General features: G+C 42.9%; 2 protein-coding genes across 2 annotated transcripts in view; both read right to left on the bottom strand.

Annotated features, from left to right (window-relative positions):
* Positions 1 to 8,245: 8,245 nt before the first annotated feature.
* ZSCAN25 (zinc finger and SCAN domain containing 25) lies at positions 8,246 to 18,214 on the bottom strand. Its single transcript, XM_007955873.2, has 5 exons — positions 17,828 to 18,214; positions 16,427 to 16,628; positions 15,634 to 15,725; positions 14,004 to 14,130; positions 8,246 to 9,093 (listed from the first exon to the last, which is right to left on the bottom strand). Exons 1-5 carry the CDS (start codon positions 18,212 to 18,214, stop codon positions 8,246 to 8,248), a joined length of 1,656 nt encoding a protein of 551 aa, XP_007954064.1.
* A 1,050-nt stretch (positions 18,215 to 19,264) lies between these two features.
* Positions 19,265 to 22,653, bottom strand: part of TMEM225B (transmembrane protein 225B) — a 16,727-nt gene continuing 13,338 nt past the window's right edge. Inside the window, exon 4 of the mRNA XM_007955872.1 lies at positions 19,265 to 19,536. Within this exon, the coding sequence (XP_007954063.1) occupies positions 19,265 to 19,536 (272 nt within the window). The remainder of the gene's footprint in view (positions 19,537 to 22,653) is intronic.

Here is a 22,653-nt window from a genome sequence, read left to right as displayed (position 1 = left end):
AAAGAACAATTGACAGAAAGTCCTAACAGCTGGCTTCTAGCCCGAGCTCCTCCAATCACTAATCATTTGATTCTAGTCGATCTGAAACTCACTATTCTATCAAACATGCCATGCTTTTTTTAGCCCCTCTATGCTATTCCAGCAGGCCCATCTTGCCCACCTCCATTGAAATTGAATTTGTCCTTCAAGGCTCATCTCAAATACCATGTCCTTCATGAAGTCACCTTCAAGTCTCCCCGGTCCAAAAAATAGTAAAATAAAGGTATTCTTTCCCGTTTGGACCTCCCAGAGAACTTGAGTTCTATTACAGTCCTTTTCATATTCTCCTTTGCATTATTCCAAAACTCACCTAAAACAAGAATGTTATATTCTTTGTTTTACAAAAGATCTTAATTCTTCTTAATAACACAATCCCCAAAAGAATCTATCACAGTTCCTGGTACAAAATACTCAATATAAACATATTGCTAGAGACGGTGGTGGTGGTGGTGGTGGTGGCAAGTGCTGGAGAAAGAACACTTGTGGTCTTTATCCTCATGGTTTTGACTTAACCTGTTACCCTAGCATGCCAAAATTAAGAGGTAAGATACCTACTGAAATCTCTATTAAAGGGTCTTCGGTGGAGAGCTGCATGCCTTTGCTATTTATCCCTAGATTGAGGTTATACTAATTCATCTTTTGCAATGACACTAACTAAATTTGGAAAATGAAATGCAAGACTATAGCATATTAAGGATACAAAGTTAAGACATGATGTCAGTAAGTGTTTTCTGTAAGAATTGAGGTTATTCTATGACACAGTCTAAACAAATTGCAGTAAAGTAATGGATCTCCCCTTAGATGACTCCTAGAGTCAGCTCCATATAAACAAAGTGGATTAAAGTGGAACAATGGACTATTTTGGGTGGAAGGATGGCTGGCAAGCATGTATTGAAATGCAGAAATGATACAGGGGAATGACAAGTTAAGGACAATTAGTCTTGACACCACTGGCATAAAAAAGATCTTTTGTAATGGCCTCCCTCTCCTAGCACAAACAAGGTGACATCTGAAACTACAAATGGTCCCATCCTCTTCCACTTCAAGCTGGGTTTTAACTTTCTATTGTGATTTGGGTGGAAGTGTACAGAGCAAATCAGCTTTCCACTCAACAATTAATACATTTTGATTTGTGACATTGACTGTAATCCCCACGATGAAACAGGACTCTCTCCACTTCCTCCTTGTGTTTATTGTTGCCATCCAATCTTTTTTCCTCACTTCCCACCTTCTGAACTTTATCCCTGGCCAACGTTGCCCTTTTGGTCTCGTAGGATTGGTTGTTCTGGGAAGTGTAATACCTTGTTGTTATAGATCACCTCTATCGTTTGGCTGAAAGTTGAGCTACGAGATGAGTTCAGTTCTAGGCTTAATGGGTGTCTAAGGACCATAGTCTTGGGGATTCCCCCAGACTCAATCAGACCAGCAAGAGTGGTCCTTTTTTTTTTTTCTAAATGTTTGACTTTTGCTCCACATTTTTCTCCCACTCTATCCAGAACCTCCTATTGTGATCCCTTTCAGAGCAGTTGGCAGTGGTAGCCAGGAATCATCTACTTCTTCTTCTTCTGGCCTCAGAGTCATCTTCCTTTTCTTTCAATAAATCTTATTTCTTTAGTTGAGAACAAAATCACACCTTAAGTTTTTTTGTTTTTTTTTTTTAACTAAGAAGACAAGGTAAAATTAAACAAAACAAAACCTCACTCAAAAGGAAGAGACTTTTTTCCAAACTATCTAGAATCAAGCCTTCTGTTGAAGCCAGCTGATGAACTGGGACTGGTTCTTGGTCAGGCCCAGAAGCCATGCGCTTTCTCCAACTCTCCTGTATTCCTTCGGTGGTGTCCCCATTGTGTAGATGTACCAAAGTTGTTTTCAACCACCTATGCTCGGATATTTGCACAGCTTCCACTATTTTGCGGTTCCAAATAATGCTGCGATGAATAACCTTGTGGATAAGTTCTTCCATATTGTTAGAAGTGTGTCTTCAGGGTAAATGCATACTTTTCTTTATAAAGCTAAATATCCTTCTATATGAAGTTGTACTATTTTGCATTCCCATCAGCAATGAATAAGAATTCCCTTTTGCCCATAACCTCACTAACAGAGCGTATTTTCAAGTTTTTGGATTTTTGGCAATCAGAGTAGTTTTACATTTCTCTTATTATGAGTGAAGTTCAACATCTTTTCATATGATTAAAGGCATTTTTATATCTTTTCGTGAATCCAAGTTTTGTCAATTTTAAATAATATTTTTGGCCTTTTTTATTAAATCATTTTTTAAAAAGTTCTTTCTATATTAATGGTATTAGCCCTTTGTTATATGTTGTGAATATTTTCTCCCAGTCTGCCATTTGTCTTTGCTTGTTTTTTGCCAGGCAGTTTTTTTTTTTTTTTTTTTTAAATTCTGAATCACAGTTTAAAATCTTTTCCCTACACCCAGGTTGTAGAGGAATCTATCCATGCTGTTTTCTAGTACTTTAGTTTCATTTTCTACATTTAGATCCCTGATCCATCTGGAAGCATATTCTTGCACATGGTGTGAGGAATGAGTCTACTTCTGTATTTTTCCAAATGGCTATCCAGTTATCCCAATACCATACTTTAAAAATAAATCGATCTCCACCCTAGTGATGTGAGATGCCACCTTCATTAGATGTTAGTTCTCTCTGTGTAGTTTGTTCTACTGCTGAACTTTCTATTCCATTCCATTGGTCTATTTATGTGCTTATACCACAATGTTTGAACTACTGATTTTTTATTTTTCACCTATTCATTTCCTCCATCAGCACCTTGGTCCAAGCAGTAGGGTCACTTATATATGAAGAGTGGGAAGAAGGTTGGGCAATCCTACTTCTGTAGTGATACTGCCTCGGAAACCCAAGGAGGGGTCGCTATGAGTCAGGGCTGACTTGACGGCACATAACAACAACAACAACAATACAAACTACTTATTCATTGTACTTCTTCTGTTCATATAACATGCTGAGAGCCCTTCTGCTGGAGTCAATAAAATTTCTAAATGATACAGATTGGGTTTTCCTCAAAATTTCACAGATAGTATAATACTCAAATAGCTCCTGGAGGTGGGTGTCCAGAATACAAAGACTTCTATGACCTTTCTCCTCTCAATCTCTATCTAAAAGCTAATTTACCACCTTCTCAAGAGACTGCAAATTGGAAGGGAAACCACAAGAGGCAAGTTCTTGGGTTTGCTGCTATTTCCTGGGCTCCAGCCACACAGATGATGGTGCCCTGGCTAGTGCACATGGAGTGATGGCAGCCCTTACACTGGAACCTATTTGCTGCTCAGAAAATGAAATCGCTTCTCAACTCCTCTGCTTCCTTAAGGCGCAATATTTGTGTTATCCAACCCTATGCATCCTCACTCTCCTAGTTTAAATTTCCAGAAGCAAACACAGGAACAATACTATCTACTTCCTCCACTTTATAGCAAATTTTTGTAAGGCCACTAAGGATGAGCTGCACACAATGATCTCTAGAAATATATTCTTCACTGAGATAATGGGAAAAAAAAAAAGCAGCAAGATAAAAATAAATTGTAAGAAATCCAAGTGAATTTCTTCGGCTTGTAGAATTTCTGATAATTAAATTCTGTATAATTGTAATTGGGGGCTCACACATAGAGATGACTGCCAGCTGCTGAGTGTCACTAGAGGGTAACTTGCTGTAGTGTTTTTTCCCAAAGGCACCTTCACAAGAGCCTTCTAGAAGAAAGCTAGTAGAAAACTAGGCCTTTCATTCACTTAAATATGTGTCTACTATGTGCTTTGAAGATCTTATTACAGAGAAAAATAAAGGTTGTAACTGGTTTTGTGGGGCTTCAGTGGCCCCCGCTCATGCACATGCGTTTTCTAGGGAATGAATCTAGGCCTCAAGCAAAGTTCCACTGGAATGTAGAGGGTCTGTGGCAGGTGCTTGGAGAGGGGCTTAGGCAGTGGTTCCCAAAGCAACAGTGCCAGAGACAGGTGCCTGCATATGAACCACGCAGGCAGCTTGTTACACATGTCCAGCCTCCTATCTTGAGATTCTAATAATGCTGGCCATCTGGAATCCCTACATTTAGCCAGTGATCTCTAAAAAACTTTTGTTTTTCAGAAAGTTAGCCAGGGCTTTAACCTTAACAAGAAACTACTCCAGTTCTTGAAATCCCAGTCCTTTCATTCAGTAGCTAAACCACTTAACTTGCTTCAGCTATTACCCTAATCGCAAAGAGTAGTTCTCAGTCAGGGTTGATCTGGACTGGACCCTTAGGGGACATCTGGCAATGTCTGGAAACAACTTTGGTAGTCACACAGTCACACAGGGGGTTGCTACTGGTTATCTAGTGGGCTGAGTTTGGGGATACTGTCAAACACTCCACAATATACAAAACGGCCAGGACACTGCAGCAACAAAATCATCTGGAAAAACGTCAGTGGTGCCAGGGCTGAGAAACAACAGCAGAGCTAAAAAGAGCAAGGAAGCAAGTTCCTGCCAGTTACTGTCTCAGTTGTAGGTTAAAAAAAAAAAAAAAAAAAAAAAAAATGATGAGAACTATAGCTTATGAGACTTATGAGACAAAGCAACAAATTACAATGTATGAATCTTATTTGGATCCTAACTTAAAAAAATATATTTTTTTTTTCTAAACACTAGTTATTTTAGCATTAAAAAATTAACTTTTTAAGATATGATAATAGCATTGTGGTTATGTCTGTTTTCAAAGAGAGTCTTTACCTTTTAGAGGTATGTACTGAAATATTTATAAGTGAACAACGATATCTGAGATTTTCTTCAAAATACTTCCGTGAAGGAGGCAGGATGAGATAGGGATAGGGAAAAGACAAGACAGCCCTGAGTTTTAGCCTATAAGTTCATGTGAATGTTCAGAATTCCCAGGTGTATAGTAGAGCTGACAAGGGGCAAGGTTATGGTCATTACTTGGTCACAGCCAGCTACCCAGAGGGACCGAGTAGTTGATCCTGCGGGCTTGGGATCATGGTCGCAGGGGACATCAAACTCCATTGGCATAACATACTATACAAAACATTGTTCCACCTACTACTTTGGCGAGTAGCGACTGGGACCTTAAAAGCTAGGAAGCTGCCATCTAGATGCAACAACGGGTCTCTCCTCGTCAAGAAGAAAGAAGAAAACCAAAATTAATGGAAACAATCAGTCCTAGTGACTGGTACACCATCTGATCTGCAACCTATACAACTATGAGACCAGAAGAACTAGATGGTGCCCAGCTACCACTGCCATCCACTTGGAAGGGATGTAGGAGATCCTGCATAAAGAGGGAGAACAATGTGGTACAAAACTCAAAATCATTTGGAGGCAAAAAAAAAAAAAAGAAGGTGGGGACCAGGTTTGCTGGTCCAATGGAGCCTGGTGTAACCACTGAGACTATGGCCCCTAGCTGCCCTTCAGGTCTGGAATTGAACCCACAACTGTGGTTTCCAGCCAAAGTACAGGCATGTGAGTTAAACATTTACCTCAAGTAGACACACGCCCTGGAGAGAACAATCATGGGAGAAGGAAGGGCTGCTTATGCACAGGGAGATAGCTCAGGGTGCAGAAGAGTATGAAGGGATGGACACTGGGAGGAGGTAACTATGGGGAGGAAGGGGGAGGGGAGCTGCTGCATTGTAAATTTTGGTCAATGACATGAGACAAAGTATATGTGAACTGCTGTATGAAAAGTGAATTTACTCTGTAAATCTTCACCCAAATCCTAAAAAAAAAAAAAAGGAAAAAAAAAAAGACAGCCCTGAGTTTTAGTAATTAACGATGAATACATGAGAATTCATTTATGTGTTTGAAATTTTCTAGTAAACAAAAATTAAGGATAGAAAACTACAGAAAACAATCAAATATTTGTTGACATTTTAATAGCTATCAAAATAGGCTACTGTAATCCCATAGAAAAACTTCCCTTTTAAGGCTTGAGAAATTGTTCATAATCTTTGATCTCAAAACAGGTAAGGGAAGAGGCAAAGTGAGAAAGAGAGCAACTCCTGACTCTTACTGAGGTTTCTGTCAAGAAATCCCATTGGCTGAAAACTCAGCCTTGTTTGGCTAAACATACTACCAAAGAGAAGCTACTACTAAACTAAGAAAGGGACAACTGATGAGCAACTCCCAGCCCATAATGGCTTCACTCATGCTGCCCAGCCTTGGAACACAGACCTCCTCAGAAAAGGCCAAACTCAGGCCAAGTCAGCCCCTAAGTCCTACAGGCTTAGGAAAAACACTCCACTGGTTCTGGCTGTCAAGTGGCTGTAAGCCTTGCTTGGCTTGCATAGGAAGTGGGGAGAGATTTTTATATACGGACCTTAGTATTCATGAGAAGTGGTACCACCCTTGTGTGGGTGTCTCAGATACAGTCAGCCTAGTAGGGGCAGCTGATGAACCAGGAGGGTTATTTGCTAAATCTAAATTAAACACCATGGCTGCTACCAAGAAATGGATGATAAAAATCAAATGTTTCAAAATGGACTGAGTAATACAACTCTGTGTTAAAGTTCGTTTATCTTATTTTCAATGGCAAATATCTCAGTAAAGGAATATAGTATTAAGAGGCACTATGAGACAAACCACATCTCGTAATTATAGTACACTGTCAAGAAAAGACAAGAGTCCCCGCAGCAGCCAGTGTTCAAAGACACCAGCACAAGGACACTGCAGTGCAGCCCACGTGAGTTACGCAGTTCCCAAAATTTTATGCAGGAAACCCTTCGGTGATGATAAAATAAGGAAGCTTAAACACAGTTACAAATACCCCATCCTCTCATTTTTTAAGAAGTATTTCTTTTTAATGCCTATATCCATTTGTTATTTTTCCTTAATTGGAACTTATGCAAAACAGGCTGCCACCACCTCATCTCCGGCGTCTGAGAGGATAAGGATCTGGATGCACCCAAGAGAGACTGTTCAGTGACAAGAAGTATGTGGCAAATGCATGTCAGAGCAAGGAGCCGAGAGAACGAAGAATACAGGCTCAAATCTCAGAGGATTCGTGGCTTGCCCACCATGAAGATCAGATACGCTCACTTAAATGAAGTGCCACAAGGTCAGGGACTTTCTCCCTCTGCTTTGTTCACTGATGTGTCATGAACACCTAGATGAGTTCTCGCCACATAGTAGGGCCTCAACATGTATTTGTGTAATAAATGGAGATTACCAAGAAAAGGACTTTCTATAAAGTGTTATCAAACATAGGGTCATCAATGTTAATTCACCTTTCAGACTCAGATCTTTTTAAACAACTTAATGTTTTAAAAGAACACTCTCATCTTTACCAAGGGGTCAATAGTAAAATATTAATTTGCTAATAGTTGACGAGTTGATGGTTATTTATAGTACAAAAAATAATGTAATAGGGAAATCTTACGGATGAGGGCAGACTGTTAAAGTCAGAGACAAAGAGGGCTGAAAACGAAGTGAAGTAGTGTGACTGCTTGAGAAAAGCTGCCAACTGAGAAAAGCAAGATCCTGCACGAGAGGGCCTGCCGTCAGGGCAGAATGATGGCAGAACTAGTGAGCCCAAGAACACATACGTCACACAGCACACACCACAGCGTAACTCAGAATACTCTGTGTTATTAACTGTTTCATGTTTATTGCCACTGCTAATCACAAGCTCCAGGAGAACACATCTCGACAGTTTCCTTCACCACTGTATTCCCAGTGCCAGGAACATAATAGGTGTCCAATAAATACCTGTCAAATGAAAAAGAGTAGGGGGAGGAAGGGAGAGAGTATGAGCTAGTGATCTGACAGGCAGGATACAGCCCTCAGAAAAACTGAGCATTCAAGCTGCCAGCATGTGATAAAATGATGCCTTTACCACCAGACTTCCTCAGGAGACTGAGAAGAACATGTCGTTATGGGAGAAAAACTTCACTGAACTGAAACTCAGGAAGTAGTTTCCTTAAGCTGTGGTACGAAAAACTTGTCTGCATCACTTGAGAGATGTGAGAAGCTGCGCTCTCCGAGAGCTTGGAATAAACCAGGCCTTGCCCTTTCCCATGTTTGAGAACGTGTGGGAAGAATTGGGTCAAAGCACCTTTCTATACTCCATCGCTCCCTCCACAGCCCCTCAGAGAGAAAAAGTGAATGACATCCCTCCAGTGAGGTTTCCCTCAAGTGGACGGTTCTGGAAGGTCCTGCCTTCTCCAGTAAAAAGAAAAAGAAAGGAGACATTTCAGCAAGGTGCCTTTACCGCCCCTGGGGTTTCTTGGCGATGCTGAGTTTTCTGGTGTCGGTTGAGGATGGACCTCTGGTTGAAGCTTCTCCCACAGGCAGGACAGTGGTAGGGCTTCTCTCCTGTGTGGATCCTCTGGTGTCTGACCAGCCGCTCCCCTTTACTGAAACGTTTCCCACACACCTGGCACCCATAAGGTTTCTCCCCTGTGTGGGCTCGCCGATGCACGGCCAGATTAGCATTCCTGCTGAAGCTCTTGCCACACTCACAGGTGTACGGCTTTTCCCCAGTATGAGTTCTCCGATGCACCTGAAGATGCTGTCTGCGACTAAAGCTTTTCCAGCAGTCGGTGCACTTGTAGGGTTTCTCACCCGTGTGACTTCTCTGGTGGACCTCAAGATGATGTCTCTGGCTGAAGGTTTTCCAACACTCGCTACAGACATAAGGCCTCTTTCCTAAGTGGGTCCTCTGGTGTTTCATAAGGTACTCTCTCAGAGTAAAGCCTTTCCCACACTCCACACAGCCATATGATTTCTCCTCTTCATGGGTTCGCTGGTGTCTGACAAGATTTGAGCTCCGACTGAAGCCCTTCCCACACTCGGGGCACTGAAAAGGCTTCCAGAAGGAGCTGTGAGTCTTGAGGTCATCAGGCAGGGGTATGATGCCATGCTGGGGAGTGGGAAGTTCCGGCACGTGTCCCACAGAGCTACTGGGCTCCTGGTCACAGGTCCTTCCAAGCTCAGGGCTCTGGAGAACAGCTTCCTCAAACCTCTCAGACGTCAATCCAGCAAGCGACCCTTTAATATCTTCCTGCTGGCTTTTGGCCTCCTTTTCCTTGCTCCCAATGCCTAGAGGAAGAAAGGAGACACCGACTGACTCTGTAATAGCTATGAAAGCAAATTTTTACATTAGAACTTTGCTTCTAAGAGTGTTCCTTCTCTTTTCTCATCTGATCAACCTTAATAAGTTTCACTTTCATTGAGCTTAACTTGGACCTTCCTCCACTTCCTTTCATCTCCATGACTTTTTACAGAATAGTCTGCCAAGTTTTAATGCCTTTCCACTTAACTTTCTACTAGTTCAAACTTTTGCTTTTCTCAAAATATATAACTTAATTATTTGCTCCAAGAAACCTCCTCTGGTTGTTCTCTTACCCTGAGGACTTCTTCAGCACTTATGGACTCAATGAACACTTTGTCTGTACTTTTTTATATGAGACCTTGTTGTAAGTGCTAAGTTACATTCGTCTAGATGTTTCGCCTTCTCTAGCTCATTATAAACTATCTCAGCAGTGGTGAACTACTTGCTGTATCCCATAGTCTCCAAACACGTTCTCAACTCTTTATCCCTACTCACAATGCTCCCCTGCCCAACCCACTGAGTAATGGATGTCCTGGGAGCCTGCCACAGGGTCTGGCTCAGGGCAGATGCTTGTTAACTGCTGGGCGAATGAATGAACCCAGTCTGTCATGAAGTTCTTGCATCATATAGCCTCTACCTTAGCATATTGTATTAGGTTTAAAATGATCATGAATGCCACAGAAATGCCCCCAACTCAATCCTTCCTTCAGTCCTCACTCTGATCCCTCTTACTCTCACTAAATTAACAGAACAATTGTTTTTAGGACAAGGGGAAGAAAGGAAGGGGAAAGAGAAATAAAGGTATTGGTAAGCAAAGAGGTCAAGAAGGAGGGGAAAAGAGAAATGGTAAGTAGTGCTTAAAAGGAGACACAGTCTTTTCGGGCAAGGCCATTAAAACATAAGAAGGCAACAGACCTTTTATGCCTCCTGATCTGATAAAACATGAAGCACACAGCCATCACCTATCATTTATTCTTTTGTTTTATAAACTTTTCATAGAAGTGCACAAAACACAAATGTGGAGCTCAAAGAAGTTTCATAACCAACACAACTACATAACCAGCATCCCAGTTGAAGAAACAGAGCATGACCAGCACCCAGAAAACCTTCTCCCCTCCCTCCTGGTCACTACACCCTGCCCCCAGGGTGACACACTTTGCTGACTTCTTCATGGTGAAGTACTTTTGCCTGTTCTTGAGCTTCATGTGGCCGATTCACATTGTTTCTGCTCATCATCACGTTTGTGAGATTCAGCCACACTGTGGTGCACAGCTGCAGCCGTTCTTTCTCATTAATACACAGTATTCTACCCTAAGACTATGTCAAAGTCCACTTATTAATCTGACTGATGCTCATTTGGGTAGTTTCCAGTTTTTAGGTGTTATCAATAGTAAATTTTAAACTAAACAAAATTCACGAACCTTAATTGGACCCTGGGGAAATATGAACACGCACTGTGTTGTGTGCCATCAAGTTGAGTCTGACTCCCAGTGATCCTATAGGACAGAGCAGAACTCCCCTATAGGGCTTCCTAGGCTGTATTCTTTATGGAAACGATCGCCAGGCCTTGTCTCTCATGGAGTGGGTGGTGGGATCGAACCACTGACTTTTCAGTTAGCAGTCAAGCACTTAACCATTATGCCACCAGGGCTCCTTCAAATATGTGCTAGATATTACATATTTTGGAATCGATTTGTTTTCTTTGGTAGAATTATGACGCTGTGCTTATGTTGGGAATGGCATTGTTAGGAGATACATGCCAAAATACTTAGGAGGTGTGAAAGATCAAGATGTCTCCAATTCTCAAACTGTTCAGCAAACACATACGTGCTAATAAATATGACAAAAATGTTCATTGTTAAATCTAGATAAAGGTGTGTGTTCACTGTACTAGTCTCAACTTTTCTGTATGTTTGAAAATTTTTACAACAAATTCTCAAAATATAAAGTTGGGTGAAAATAAAATGAAATAGCTAGGCACAATCTAGGAGAAAGAGAATGGGCATAGCAGCCAGAGATCTGGTTTTGAATGTTGCATTGGCAACTTAATAACTATATGATCACAGAGAACTCAACCAACCTCTCTGAGCCTTGGTTTCCTCATCTCTAAATAGGATTTCACAGTTGTCAAGGTTGCTGAACACACAGAGCAGGCATCCGGTGGCAGGTGGTATTACGTTTGCCCTCAGCCTAAGTACCTGACTTCCAACTGATGCTAGAGGCTCTCCACTTGTACCTCCTTTAATTCGCCTTCTCCCCTTTAAGAAAACATTCCCTTCCCTTTCTGTCAGTAGCTCCATCAATTTTCCAGTCTCCTGCCAGATTTTTAAACTTCTGTTTCTTTCTTCTCTTTTCCTCTCCTATGACTAATCTCTGACCAAATTTCTCGAAAGACATTTCAATAAGCCCTTTCTTCACTGCCATCATCCTGGCTCCTGCTTTTACCCCCATGTCTATATTACTCCAGCATACGCCCAGTCAGTCTTTCAAGCCTTCAGGCCAACTGTATCCTGCTGTCAATTCAATGTTCCTAAAGTAATGCTTTCATCACGTTACGCTGTGTTGAAAGTTAAAAAGGAGAGCACCCACAGTTTTCATGGCTGGCCTCACTCTACGACCTCCTTTTTTATCCTTTCTGAACATTTATCTTTCACATCAGTGCCCTCACCATGCCATGAACACATCAACCAATTCCTAAACACTACACACTACTCTGTCTCTATTTTTCCAAATCAACTTCCAAATTCTTGCCCAAGTTCAATGTCTACATATATCAACCCTCCTCCTACTAGTCTAGTCCATCCTACTCATCACTCTTACTGCAATTACAATCAAGACCACAAATTTTGTAGTTAATTATTTTCTTAAAAAAAAAAAAAGTAACTGGAGGGGATCTGAAAAATCGTCTAGTCTAATACTTCATCCTCCAGTCCTCTTTACAGTTGAAGAAACTCGGGCCTAATCCCAATCCAGCTATTGATGGAAGCACTGGGAAAACATAGGAATAAATGTCAGGAATATTTGGAAGGTTGAGACAGCTAAAGGATGATACACTTGGGAAACTAACCTTCATGTCATCCAGTCTCAGCATAAACACTCAGGAATGTGCTTGAGCTGTTCTGAAACAGTGACCTGGTGAGAGGGCAAGCGTGGAGCCAGAGTCTGTAGAACAGTCAGAAATGGCCAGAAGGGTATAAAAACCTCTGAAAGGGAGGGTAAAATCCCTGGCACAAAGGTATATCCCTGGGGGAGATGAAGGAACTGGCCCACCAAGACCCTCATCTGTGTACAACCCTTATCATGCAGTCCAAGCTCCTGCTCCGTACAGTCATCTCAGAGGCTTTCGATACCCTTTGCCATTAAAGACATTCTACATCTCTATGTTGTATCTTTCAGTCACTCCCATCAGGTACAGCATGACAACCTTGCACCCTGGACCCAAGTCTCCTACCCCATCCATCCCCCTGCTCCTTATACTATTTCATAATAACAATTATTACATGCATTTGGGCTCTTCATCTTAATGTTAAGATCCTTAGAAGCAAACCCCTTTATTTTCACACTTCATGGTGATTACTAGAGTGCTGGCCACACACAATAAGTGCAAAATAAATATTTTGGATAATAAATGAACAAATGTTGGATTTATTTAATAAATAAAGGAATCATTTTACAATTAATAAAATTTAATAAACAATAAATAAAACAAATAAACAAAAATATTTCACACTGTCAAATTTTCCAAATGTTTAGTTGTATAGTTCCACTATCTCATCCAATCTTCACAACTCTATGAGTAGTGTTCTATGATGTCCCCATTTTACAATGGAGGAAACTAAGACTTAAAAGGGTAAAATGAGTTGCCCAAGGTCACAGTCAGTAAGTGGCAGAGCCAGGCCTCTTTCATGTTCTGAAAGAATTACAGTGACACCCTCTTATCCCTCAACACATTTTAAGTTGAAAAAAGGTAAAGTGGAGGTCAGTACAGTTTTACAAAGATGCTATAGAAAGAAGATTAGAGAACAAAAGAGAGGGCCATTCCCAGCCACTTTTTAGTTCCTCTCCCTAATGTTCTTCCCATTCAAACCCATAGCCAATTTTCCCAATCACTCTTCACTGTGGCAGTCACCACAGCTCTGTAGTGCCCTCTGCTGGCTTTCCCACCTGGGCCCTGACCCTGCGCTTTCTGTGCTCCCTCTCCCTGTCTACTCTTTGTCTTGCTGCTGCTGCTACTACTACAAGCTCCTATTATGGGCATGACAGCAGCACCCTGTGACTCTGTGTCACAGTGGAAGCTGAGCCCAGGTTGTCTGCCTCCAACGGCTGCTAGGTTTGTTTACAGTTAGAGCCTGTGACAATGGCCACACCACCTCTCCCATTCTGATATCCTAGTACCTCCTCTACATATACACTGCCACCAGTACACACTGCTTCATGGACATTAGTCCCATCCACTTCCTGGCCTCAATAGAAAGCTACTAACATGGTACCTGCATGTAGTGGGCACTCAATAAATATCTGCTGAATGAGTGAGATCAGATGCTACGTCTTGTATATCTTTTCTCTTGCTCTCGAGCCCTTAGTACTCTTCAATCATGAACACATAGTACGTGTTCAGGGAAATTCTAATAACCAACCCAGCTTGTTACAGGCAGAATAACTGTCTCCTGCCTCCTTGCTCCACTGTCTGGTTCCTCTCCTGACAAAGAGATCCATCTAGCCATCTCCTTACATCCCTTGGTCCATGAGTCTTCTTCTGTACCTATTCACGCCTCTGGATATGAAGTCCTCCTCCTTTGTCAGGATGGGGTTCTGAAGTCCTGAGCTAGGCCACGAACCCTGACTTGTACCTCTTAAAACTCCTCCTTTCTTATCTGTGGGGTAGCAACAGGCTTACCTGGAGATGAGACCCCACAGTCCTCTGGTTCTACATATTCTCCAAAGCAGTCTATCTGGGCCGGGGTCACATGCCTCCACTCCTCTTCAGGGAAGGCCAGAGCCATATCTTTAAATGGCCCCAACCCCTGAAAAAATGGGAGATTGCTATGAATAAAGAAATCATTCCATTGGGTGAAGGGAAAGGTATAAACGTTTTACATGAAATAATTAATTTCAAAAAAGGAAGAATTCCTAAGCAGTACCAGTCTAACAGCAGGAGAGAACACACGTGACAATACTCTAGGGAAGAACAGAAGGTCTGTGCAGGGTCCCAGAAGCAGAACTGCCTACCCCTCAGCATCTCATGAGAAAAGTAATCTATTTGTCTGAGTCATGGTATTTCTGAGTCCCTGCTATAGCAGCTTAGCCTGTACCCTAACTACCACAGCAACAAATTTCCACTTTTAATCACCCCTAGTCAGTCCTCAAGCTTGATAGAGCCAGGAAGGTGCTATGTACCCCTCACCTATATCGGATTTTTGCTCCAGATAAAGTAAACATCTGGGCAAGCCTTGTCTTAGGAACACCACCACCATGTTAAAGTAAATGCACTCCCATTCATTACATCATGAATAAGAGCCATTATGGGAGAAAGGACGGACCTGACCACATTAAAAAATGCTTGATTCTCTATCTTCTCCATCCATGTACTTGGAAAAGAGAAATGGAAAATGATGCTCACATCAAAGCCTGCCCCAGTACTGCTTTACTAGAGCAGATCCAGCTCATTTATTTTTCTTTGCCAAACTGCCCCTTTTCTCCTTTAAGGGACTCTTCAAGACTCATCCCCTTCACAAAGGGGCCAACTGGTAATCAATGGGTACTAACTCTCGGATTAACCCAGAGATGATCTCCACCGCCTGGTAACACGGTCAGCACCTCATGGGAAAGATCTGAACTGGAGCAGGAGTGCTCTATCCATGGTTCAGTTGCCTCTACTTGTGGTAGGTTAACAAGTGCTGACAAGGCCAAAACTCCTAGTATGACTAGAGTACCGGCCAGAGAGACCACTCAACTCAAGGGTTCTGGGAGCTCCCAACCCTAAATCAGCTACATCCCTGCTGACAGCAGCAGAAGCATCTATAAAGGGCTTTCACAAAGAGTTACGAGCTCTGATGGCATAGCGGTTAAATTATTTGGCCACTAACCAGAAAAAGGCTGGCAACTTGAACCCACCAGCCATTCCGCAAGAGGAAGATAAGGCAGTCTGTTTCCATAAAGATTTACAGCCTCAGAAACCCTACAGGCAAGTTCTATACTATCCTAAAGGGTTGCTGTGAGTTGATAAAAGTTAGTCTCCTGGCTAAACACCATGCCTAGATCATGCCTATGGAATCAGGATCAATAAATCTTTCTCCTTACAATGGTAAGAGTAACACCAATGAGTTAAACTATGGCTTAAGGTCCAAACATAAAGCTCAGAGCAAATTAACAACTGGGGACAGTAAGGTGGAGAAAATGAAGCTTTTATGTCCATCAGAACTAGAAAGGCAGAATAACTGGAGTTTTGATATGTAGAGATACTTGGGAAAGGTGAACCTCATTCAAAGCAACTTCATGATCTCTGGAAGGGCAGAGTGACAGCTTACCTGGGATCCAGTGGTGAGGAACCCAGCTGCCATCTCTTGGTCTCTGCTGTTCACTGGGGGGAGGCCGGGACCAGCCTGAAGAAGAGGCAGAGCTGAGCAGAAGGAAAAAGCATAAGAAAGATGAGTGCTGTTCTGAAGTGAGCTCATTCAATAATGTCCCTGCCTGACACACACAGTCTCATAAGGAGACTCCAGATACAAATCCCTTTGTTTCTCACTTTCCCATATAGAGAAATTTGGGTATATCTCACCCGATTCTCAGCTGGGAAGACAGTCCCAACCCAATACATCCTGTCCCTTCAAGGCTATTCATGCTCCTCAGTCATGTTGAGGAAATAAGCCCTTTTGAGATTCAGTAACAAAGTCACATATTACTCTTAGGGATATGGTTTATCTGCCCACTGGGGGTGGGGTGGGGTGGGAAACATCCTTACATGTATCAGCTGCATATTTCTGGCTGGTTTCTAGAAGGGTCATGAGGAAAAGGAGAGGAGAACAAATGTTGTTGTTTGCTGTTAGGTGCCATCGAGTTGTTTCAAACTCATAGCGACCCCATGCACAGCAGAATGAATCACAAATAAGATAACATAATCTCAGATATCCCCTCCAAGAATCAGAGTCAAGATATAGAAAACCATTTCACTTCATCTGTTTCCTACTGAGGTTGAGAAAGTAGCCAGGAAAACTCAGAATTACACCTTGTAAATAACTTATCAATTGCTGGGTTTCTAATGTGAAGAGGGGACGGGCCGAAGTTTTCTGTGTCCCCACTTCCTTACTGTGTACAACTTACCCTGCTCCTGGAAGGCCTGCGTCCCATCTCCAGGGTCCTGACTGAGTTGCTCCTCAGTGCTTTGATCTAGGCCTTGAACTTCTTCCCCATGAGGCAATCCCCACTCAGGCTTGACCTCCACTGGCCCCAGGTGGACACCTGGTTCCCAAGGGCCTCTGCAAAGTGCTGCCTCGTCCTGGTCTCCCTGCACGTGGCATGGAACCTAAGAACAGTTCCCAATACCTATTAGAATGAGGCCTGGGTAAGTCTGTGATGAAGGGAGCTGAATTACAACCTAAAGAGAGAGCCAAGAAAAGAACCATTCCTGCACCAGGGGACAGGAAGGAAAAAGTCAACTCAGCTCTTCCCCAGGACATCAGTGAGGAAGTCCCCAAGAAAAGGAAGCTAAACTCCCTTTATCAGGCTTTCAGTAGCTTGTATCTGTCCATGCACTTTTATAAAGGTCCCTTCTGCCTTTCTTGATACTGATCAAATTCCACCATGAGTAACAACAGCCCGAATATTGTCTTCTTGAAGAGAACTTTAGCACAATGCAGGGAAAGGAAAAAAAAAAAAATTCTAGTCACAGAAGCCAAAAGTAAAAGATACAAAGCCAGATTTTCTGCAATGAATCAGTGAGTGAAGAAAAGTTGCTTGGAAAATAGGGTAACTTTCCCACAGAGATACACTCACATAAACAAGGACCTTTCTGGTCCACTTTTAAGCTCCCAAGTTAAGAATCTTTAAAAAAAAAAAAAAAAAATTCCCTTACAATTACATAGGAAGTCTGGGTAACCACTAAGGAAAAAAAGTGAGGATACACTGAAAACAACTGGAAAACAACAAGCAAAACAGTAACATGTATTCCTCTCTCTTCTTTCCCAGTACAGAACAGGGACAGAAACACAGCCAGAGTCTCAAGGAAACACCCATGGTACAAAGTAACTTGACACAGTCAGAACAATACCATTTAATGGCTATGTGAGTCAAATAAGGCGTACGAGCTGACTTCCCAGACATGGAAACAGACTGCATATTCACAGGACGAATACTCACCAAGTGGAACTCCCTACATTTCCACGTTGCTGCCCAAAGAGAAATAATTCTATCAGGGCCTTTGAAAGCAATCACAGCTGCCTTCCTTGGGCCTGAGGCTCACAAGGGAAATATGGTTGAATCCCTGCCCTGAGACCCAAAAAGAAGCTAAATACCCTTCCACACCCCTGTGTCTTCCCTGGGAATGGCTTTTCTTGCTGAAAACTGCACTGCCCTCCAAAAAAAGTTCAGAGCCTGGGAGCAGAGAAGAGAGAGAGATGCTATGTCTGTCTCCTCCACTCCCATGGCTTCTTCAAACCTTTCAATTCTTTGAAACTCCCCTTCCCACACCAACCAGACAAAAACCTGATACCCCTTCTCACCCACCGCCTTGGCCTCCAGTGCTCGCTCTGTCTTGTCTTCCATCATGGCCACCAAGGCCTTGCTGCTCTCTGGGCAATGCTCCCGAATCCAGGCATAGAACTCCCGGGGTAGGATGGTCAGGAATTGCTCCAGCACCAGTAGCTCCAGGATCTGCTCCTTTGTGTGCAGCTCGGGCCTCAGCCACAGGCGGCAGAGTTCCTGGAGCTCCCTGAGAGCTTCCTGGGGTCCAGCTGCCTCCTGGTAGCGAAACTGCCGAAACCTCAGACGGAAAGTCTCAGGACTCGAGTCCTCCCTTCCCTTTCCCCATGGTAACTCTTTCTCCAGCTTCACCACAGGAGCACTCATTTGCTGCTGAGGCTCTTCCGCCATCCCTGGACGCTCTTTAAGCATCTTCACACTCCCTCCCGGATGATGAGGGCCTGTTGGGAAAACCAGACAGCAGCATGAGACACATGAAAGGTCAGTCCCCAGTTCTGTCTCTACATCAATGAACATTCTGATGGAGAACAAGGCAAGTGCCTTCTATAAGGCACTTAAAAAATAAACATTTACCCAGAAATTCATAGTAATTCAATTCAGTAAGTATTTGCTATGCACTTATTTGATGACAGATTAAATAAATATATAGAATTTAGCTTATACTCACAGATCGCTCAGGGTCTCATTGGAAAGAGAACAATTTGAGAATACTATTCCAAACTAAACCCAATGGCATCAAGTTGATTCCAACTCATAGTGACCCCCACTGGGTTTCCAAGGCTGTAAATCTTTACAGAAGTAGATTGCCTCCTCTTCCTCCTGAGGAGCAGCTGGAGGGTTTGAACCACTGACCTTCTGGTTAGCAGCCAAATGCCTTACCCACTAGGACACTAGAGCTTCTTTAGAAAATACTATTAAATGCCTTACGGTCAAGTTGGTTACCAAGTTGGTGCCAAAATTAAAGGAAATGTGTGTGTGTGCACGCGCGCACCACTCATGAAACTAGAAACACAACACGAAAATACAGAATTAAAACAAAGTGTCTGCCCTCTTAAAGATTATGTTCTAGTGCAGCAGACAGAAAAAAGAAATATAAGCAAATAAACAGAATAATAAGTTTTAGAAAGCAAACAAACAGGGTGCTCTGAAATGGGGGATGAGAGACTCAGAGAAGGCTTTTCTGAAGAGACGAGATTGAGGCTGAGACCTGAAGGATGAGAATGAACCGGCTTTTCAAAGGCCATTCCAGGCAAAAGCTTTGTGGCTAGAAATTCCTCAGTACATTTGGGAACAAGTCAAAGTCCAGTTTGGTTCCAGGGTTATCTGTAAATGAATGCCCTCCACATTACTCTAAAATCACCACTTCCGCTTTCCAAAGCGTTCCGCTGCGGCTCAAGGGTCCCCTGGGTTCCTGTTAGGTCAACACCTGCCGGGCGGGATAGGCATCGTTCCTACCTCAGGTTACTCTACGAGCAGTGCCTCGTTGCCCGGCCCAACAGGGCCTCTGTGCCGCCGGCTACAGCTCCGGGGAAACCAGCCGCGCGCAGGCGGGGCTGAGCACAGAGACGTGCTCTTTCCCCGGCCCGGCGCTGGGCAGCCCGCAACGGCGTCACACCCCTTCCCGGTCGCCTGCTCTACCTCCGCCCCTGTCCGTCGCCGCAACCCTGACCCAGCACTCAGCCGCGCTTCCACAGCGTCAGTACCCTCCGAGGACCGGAAGTGAGCCGCAGACGCTGTCAGAAAGGTCTGTGAGGAAAAGCCCTTTCCGGTTCCTCTCTAGGAATAGCGGAGGTCTGTGCGTCTCGGTGATTGCTCGTTCCGGTTTGCTGGCCGCTTTCTCCAAACCAAACCAAATCCACTGCTATCCAGTCAATTCTGACTCCTAGCGACCCCCGTTGGGTTGCCAATGTTCTTTAGGGAAGTAGATTGCCCCATCTTCCTTTCGCGGCTGGTAGGTTTGAACGGCCAACCTTCTGGTTAGCATCAAATGCCTTAGGCACTGAGCCACTAGAGCTCCTTGTCAGCTCTCCTGGGCAGCAAAGCGGCATTCGAGCCGTGGCTTTGCCGCCTGCGCCCGAGTGTGGCAGGGCGACCAGGGGCTCCTTCCCTTGGGGCTGACTGCCCTCCTCGAAGCTCAGCCGCCAGGTTCATTTCTGCCTCTGTGTCTTTGCCCCTGCTTTTCATCCGTAGGAAAGTCTCCGACACGGTAAATCGGCCTCAAGGTGTCCAGTCGCGCCCCATGTGCATTACACGAGGTTGAGAAACAAAGGCAGATCGATAGACGCAAGCACCGAGTGTTACAGGTTCACCTGGAAGGGGCCTGGCCCGCGGATAGAGTGGGTTTGTGTGTTGAAGGGGGGGAATTCCGGGAAGGCTTCCTAGAGGAGCTGGCGTTTGAGTTCAGTTTTGAAGAGTGAACCGACAAAGTAGGTGAGAGTGCCTCCAGCAGAGTGAGGACGAGCCCGGGAAGTGTGGAGGAATTGATGGCATTTCCACACACTGAATTTAAAAAAAAAAAAAAAACCACCTGCCACAGACTCGATTGGGACTCATAGGGACCTCTGTTGCGTTTCCAAGGCTGTAAATCTTCATTGAAGTAAATTGCCCCATCTTTCTTCTTTTTTCCGCGGATGGCTCCTAGGTTTGAAATGCTGACCTTATGCTTAAAACCCAAACGCCTTATGCATTACATCACCAGTGCCACTGAGTCGCCAGCCTAACTTGGGGTTCTCGAAAGCTATCCTGAATGGGAAGCGCTGGACAGTTAAAGGCGGGAAGTAACAGATTTTAGAACGATGTTGCTGACAGCCCTTAGAGAAAGACTGGAGAAGATGAGATGAGGTATCTGACATTCCAGGTAAAGCGAGATTAAATAATGTAACCCAGGACAGGATTATTGGAAGACAGAACTGAAACAGTCAGTGAGACTAAATTGTAAGGATATGAAACTGATTCAGGGGGTAAAATTGGCAAGGACTCGGGATTAATTGGATCCGGAGAATGAGAGAAAGGATGGAGTTAAAAGTGTCCAAAACAAAACAAAAACAAAAACATGGGAGAGCTTGAAATGGGAAAGTTCTAGTTAAGACTTAAACCCAGAAACCATGAACAAAGATGATAAACACTACTGTGTACAAAGTTTTAAAAACTTCTGCATGGGAAAAATACAAGTAAAATCAAAAGGCAAATCACATTCTGGGAAAAAAAATGTTTCTAACTCACATCACAAAAAGTTAATTGCCCTACTAGATCAAGTGCCTAGAAATTATGTTGAAAAGGGCCAACAGCCCAACAGAAAAAAAAAAAAAAAAATCATAGAAAAAGAAATACTATTAGGCATATGAAAAATACACTCTATTCACTCATGATGAGAAATGCAAACTAAAATAGTATTGGGATACCATTTTTTACCTATCCAATTTGCAAAAACTATTCCAAAAGTTTAACACAGATTTGGTAGGAGAAACAGGAAGTCGTATATATTTCTGGTGGGATTGTAAAATTGTTGCAACCTTTACAGATATTTAGAAGCTTTCTTTGGTGACGTAGTGCCTAAGGCATTTGACTGCCAACCAGAAGTCTGGCGGTTCAAACCCACCAGCCACTCCTCGGAAAGAAGGTTGGGCAATCTACTTCTGTAGTGATACCGCCTCGGAAACCCAAGTGGGGGTCGCTATGAGTCGGGTTCGACTTGACGGCACATAACAACCTTGCAGTTGGTAGTTGAGTTCTTTCCCATTTCTCTGGTATGTCCCTTTGATCTTTGAAAGCTACCAGATCTCTATTTCCTCAGTTCTAAAAGAATGTGGGAGATTACATCTGCCCTTCAGATGTTTTTGGCTTTGTCATTTAACCTCCATTCCATGCAGCTTCCAAATTTGGCAGTTGTCTTGAGGAGTAGACCAGGCATGTGTTTGAGGATGGCATCATTCTTCAGGTTGAACTCTGTCTCCTTAAAAACATGAGACTATAGGACATTTCTGTTTGCCTTCTGAAAGCTTCCAAGACAGCCCCAGAATTCATTAGATGTACCAAGGGTGTAAACATCCATGCATTTAAAGGACTCTTGGAATTTCCAAAGTGTTGCCCCAGCCATGAAAAAGTTTCACTCCTTTTTCTTTTGCCCAGCAGAATCTTTAGTACTGGACCAAGCATGGCTCTTCAGCCTATATTGAAATCAAAAAAAGTACCCGGGGGAAAAAAAAGAACCAGTAATAGATCACGTGTACCTTGGAATGTTCTCTCCCCTCTGGAAGTATAATTCATTTAGTCCTCTTTGCTTTCACAGATTTCCAATGTCTTTAAGTACATATTTGCTCTTTTTAATTTGCTGCAGCAGGAACAGTGCTGTAACATCATATTGAGAACTAGGACTAACTTAATACAGTTTGAATTTGCATCTGTTATACTGTAAGTTAAATCTAGCATCTTTTCATACTTTGATGGCCAGTTTTACTTATTTTTTCAGTAAAAAAAAAAAATTCTATTCATGTATTTTTTTTTTCATGTTTCTGTTGAGTCATTTGTTTTTTTCTTCTCAATTTCTAGGAGTACTTCATATATTAAAAAGATTACTCCTTTGTGATATGGGTGGCAAATACTATTTCCAGTTTCTTTGTTCTTTCATTTAGCATATGTTGGTTTTTGTTTGTTTTGTTTTGCCAAACACATTGAAGTTTTTTTTTTCTTCCAATGTACTCACATTTATCAATCTTTTCTTTCTGAATTTTTTAGTCATAGGTAAAACGACGACAGTGGATGAGACACCATGTTGTTGTTGTTGTTGTTAAGTGCCATCGAGTCGTTTCCGACTCATAGTGACCCCATGCACAGCAGAACGAAACACTGCC

This window comes from Orycteropus afer, unplaced genomic scaffold (genome assembly GCF_000298275.1).
Source record: "Orycteropus afer afer isolate SDZICR_OR568_19922 unplaced genomic scaffold, OryAfe1.0 scaffold00542, whole genome shotgun sequence".
Taxonomy (NCBI): Eukaryota; Metazoa; Chordata; class Mammalia; order Tubulidentata; family Orycteropodidae; genus Orycteropus; species Orycteropus afer.
Note: the sequence above shows the minus strand (reverse complement) of the source record. Positions and strands in the feature narration are given on the sequence as shown.

Coding starts and splice junctions, on each gene's coding strand:
- ZSCAN25 (XM_007955873.2), bottom strand. CDS start 18,214: ATGCTTAAAGAGCGTCCAGGGATGGCGGAAGAGCCTCAGCAGCAAATG. Junction 14,131..15,633: donor TCCTCACCACTGGATCCCAG/GTAAGCTGTCAC, acceptor CCATTTTTTCAG/GGGTTGGGGCCATTTAAAGA. Junction 9,094..14,003: donor CTGTGGGGTCTCATCTCCAG/GTAAGCCTGTTG, acceptor TTCTTCCTCTAG/GCATTGGGAGCAAGGAAAAG.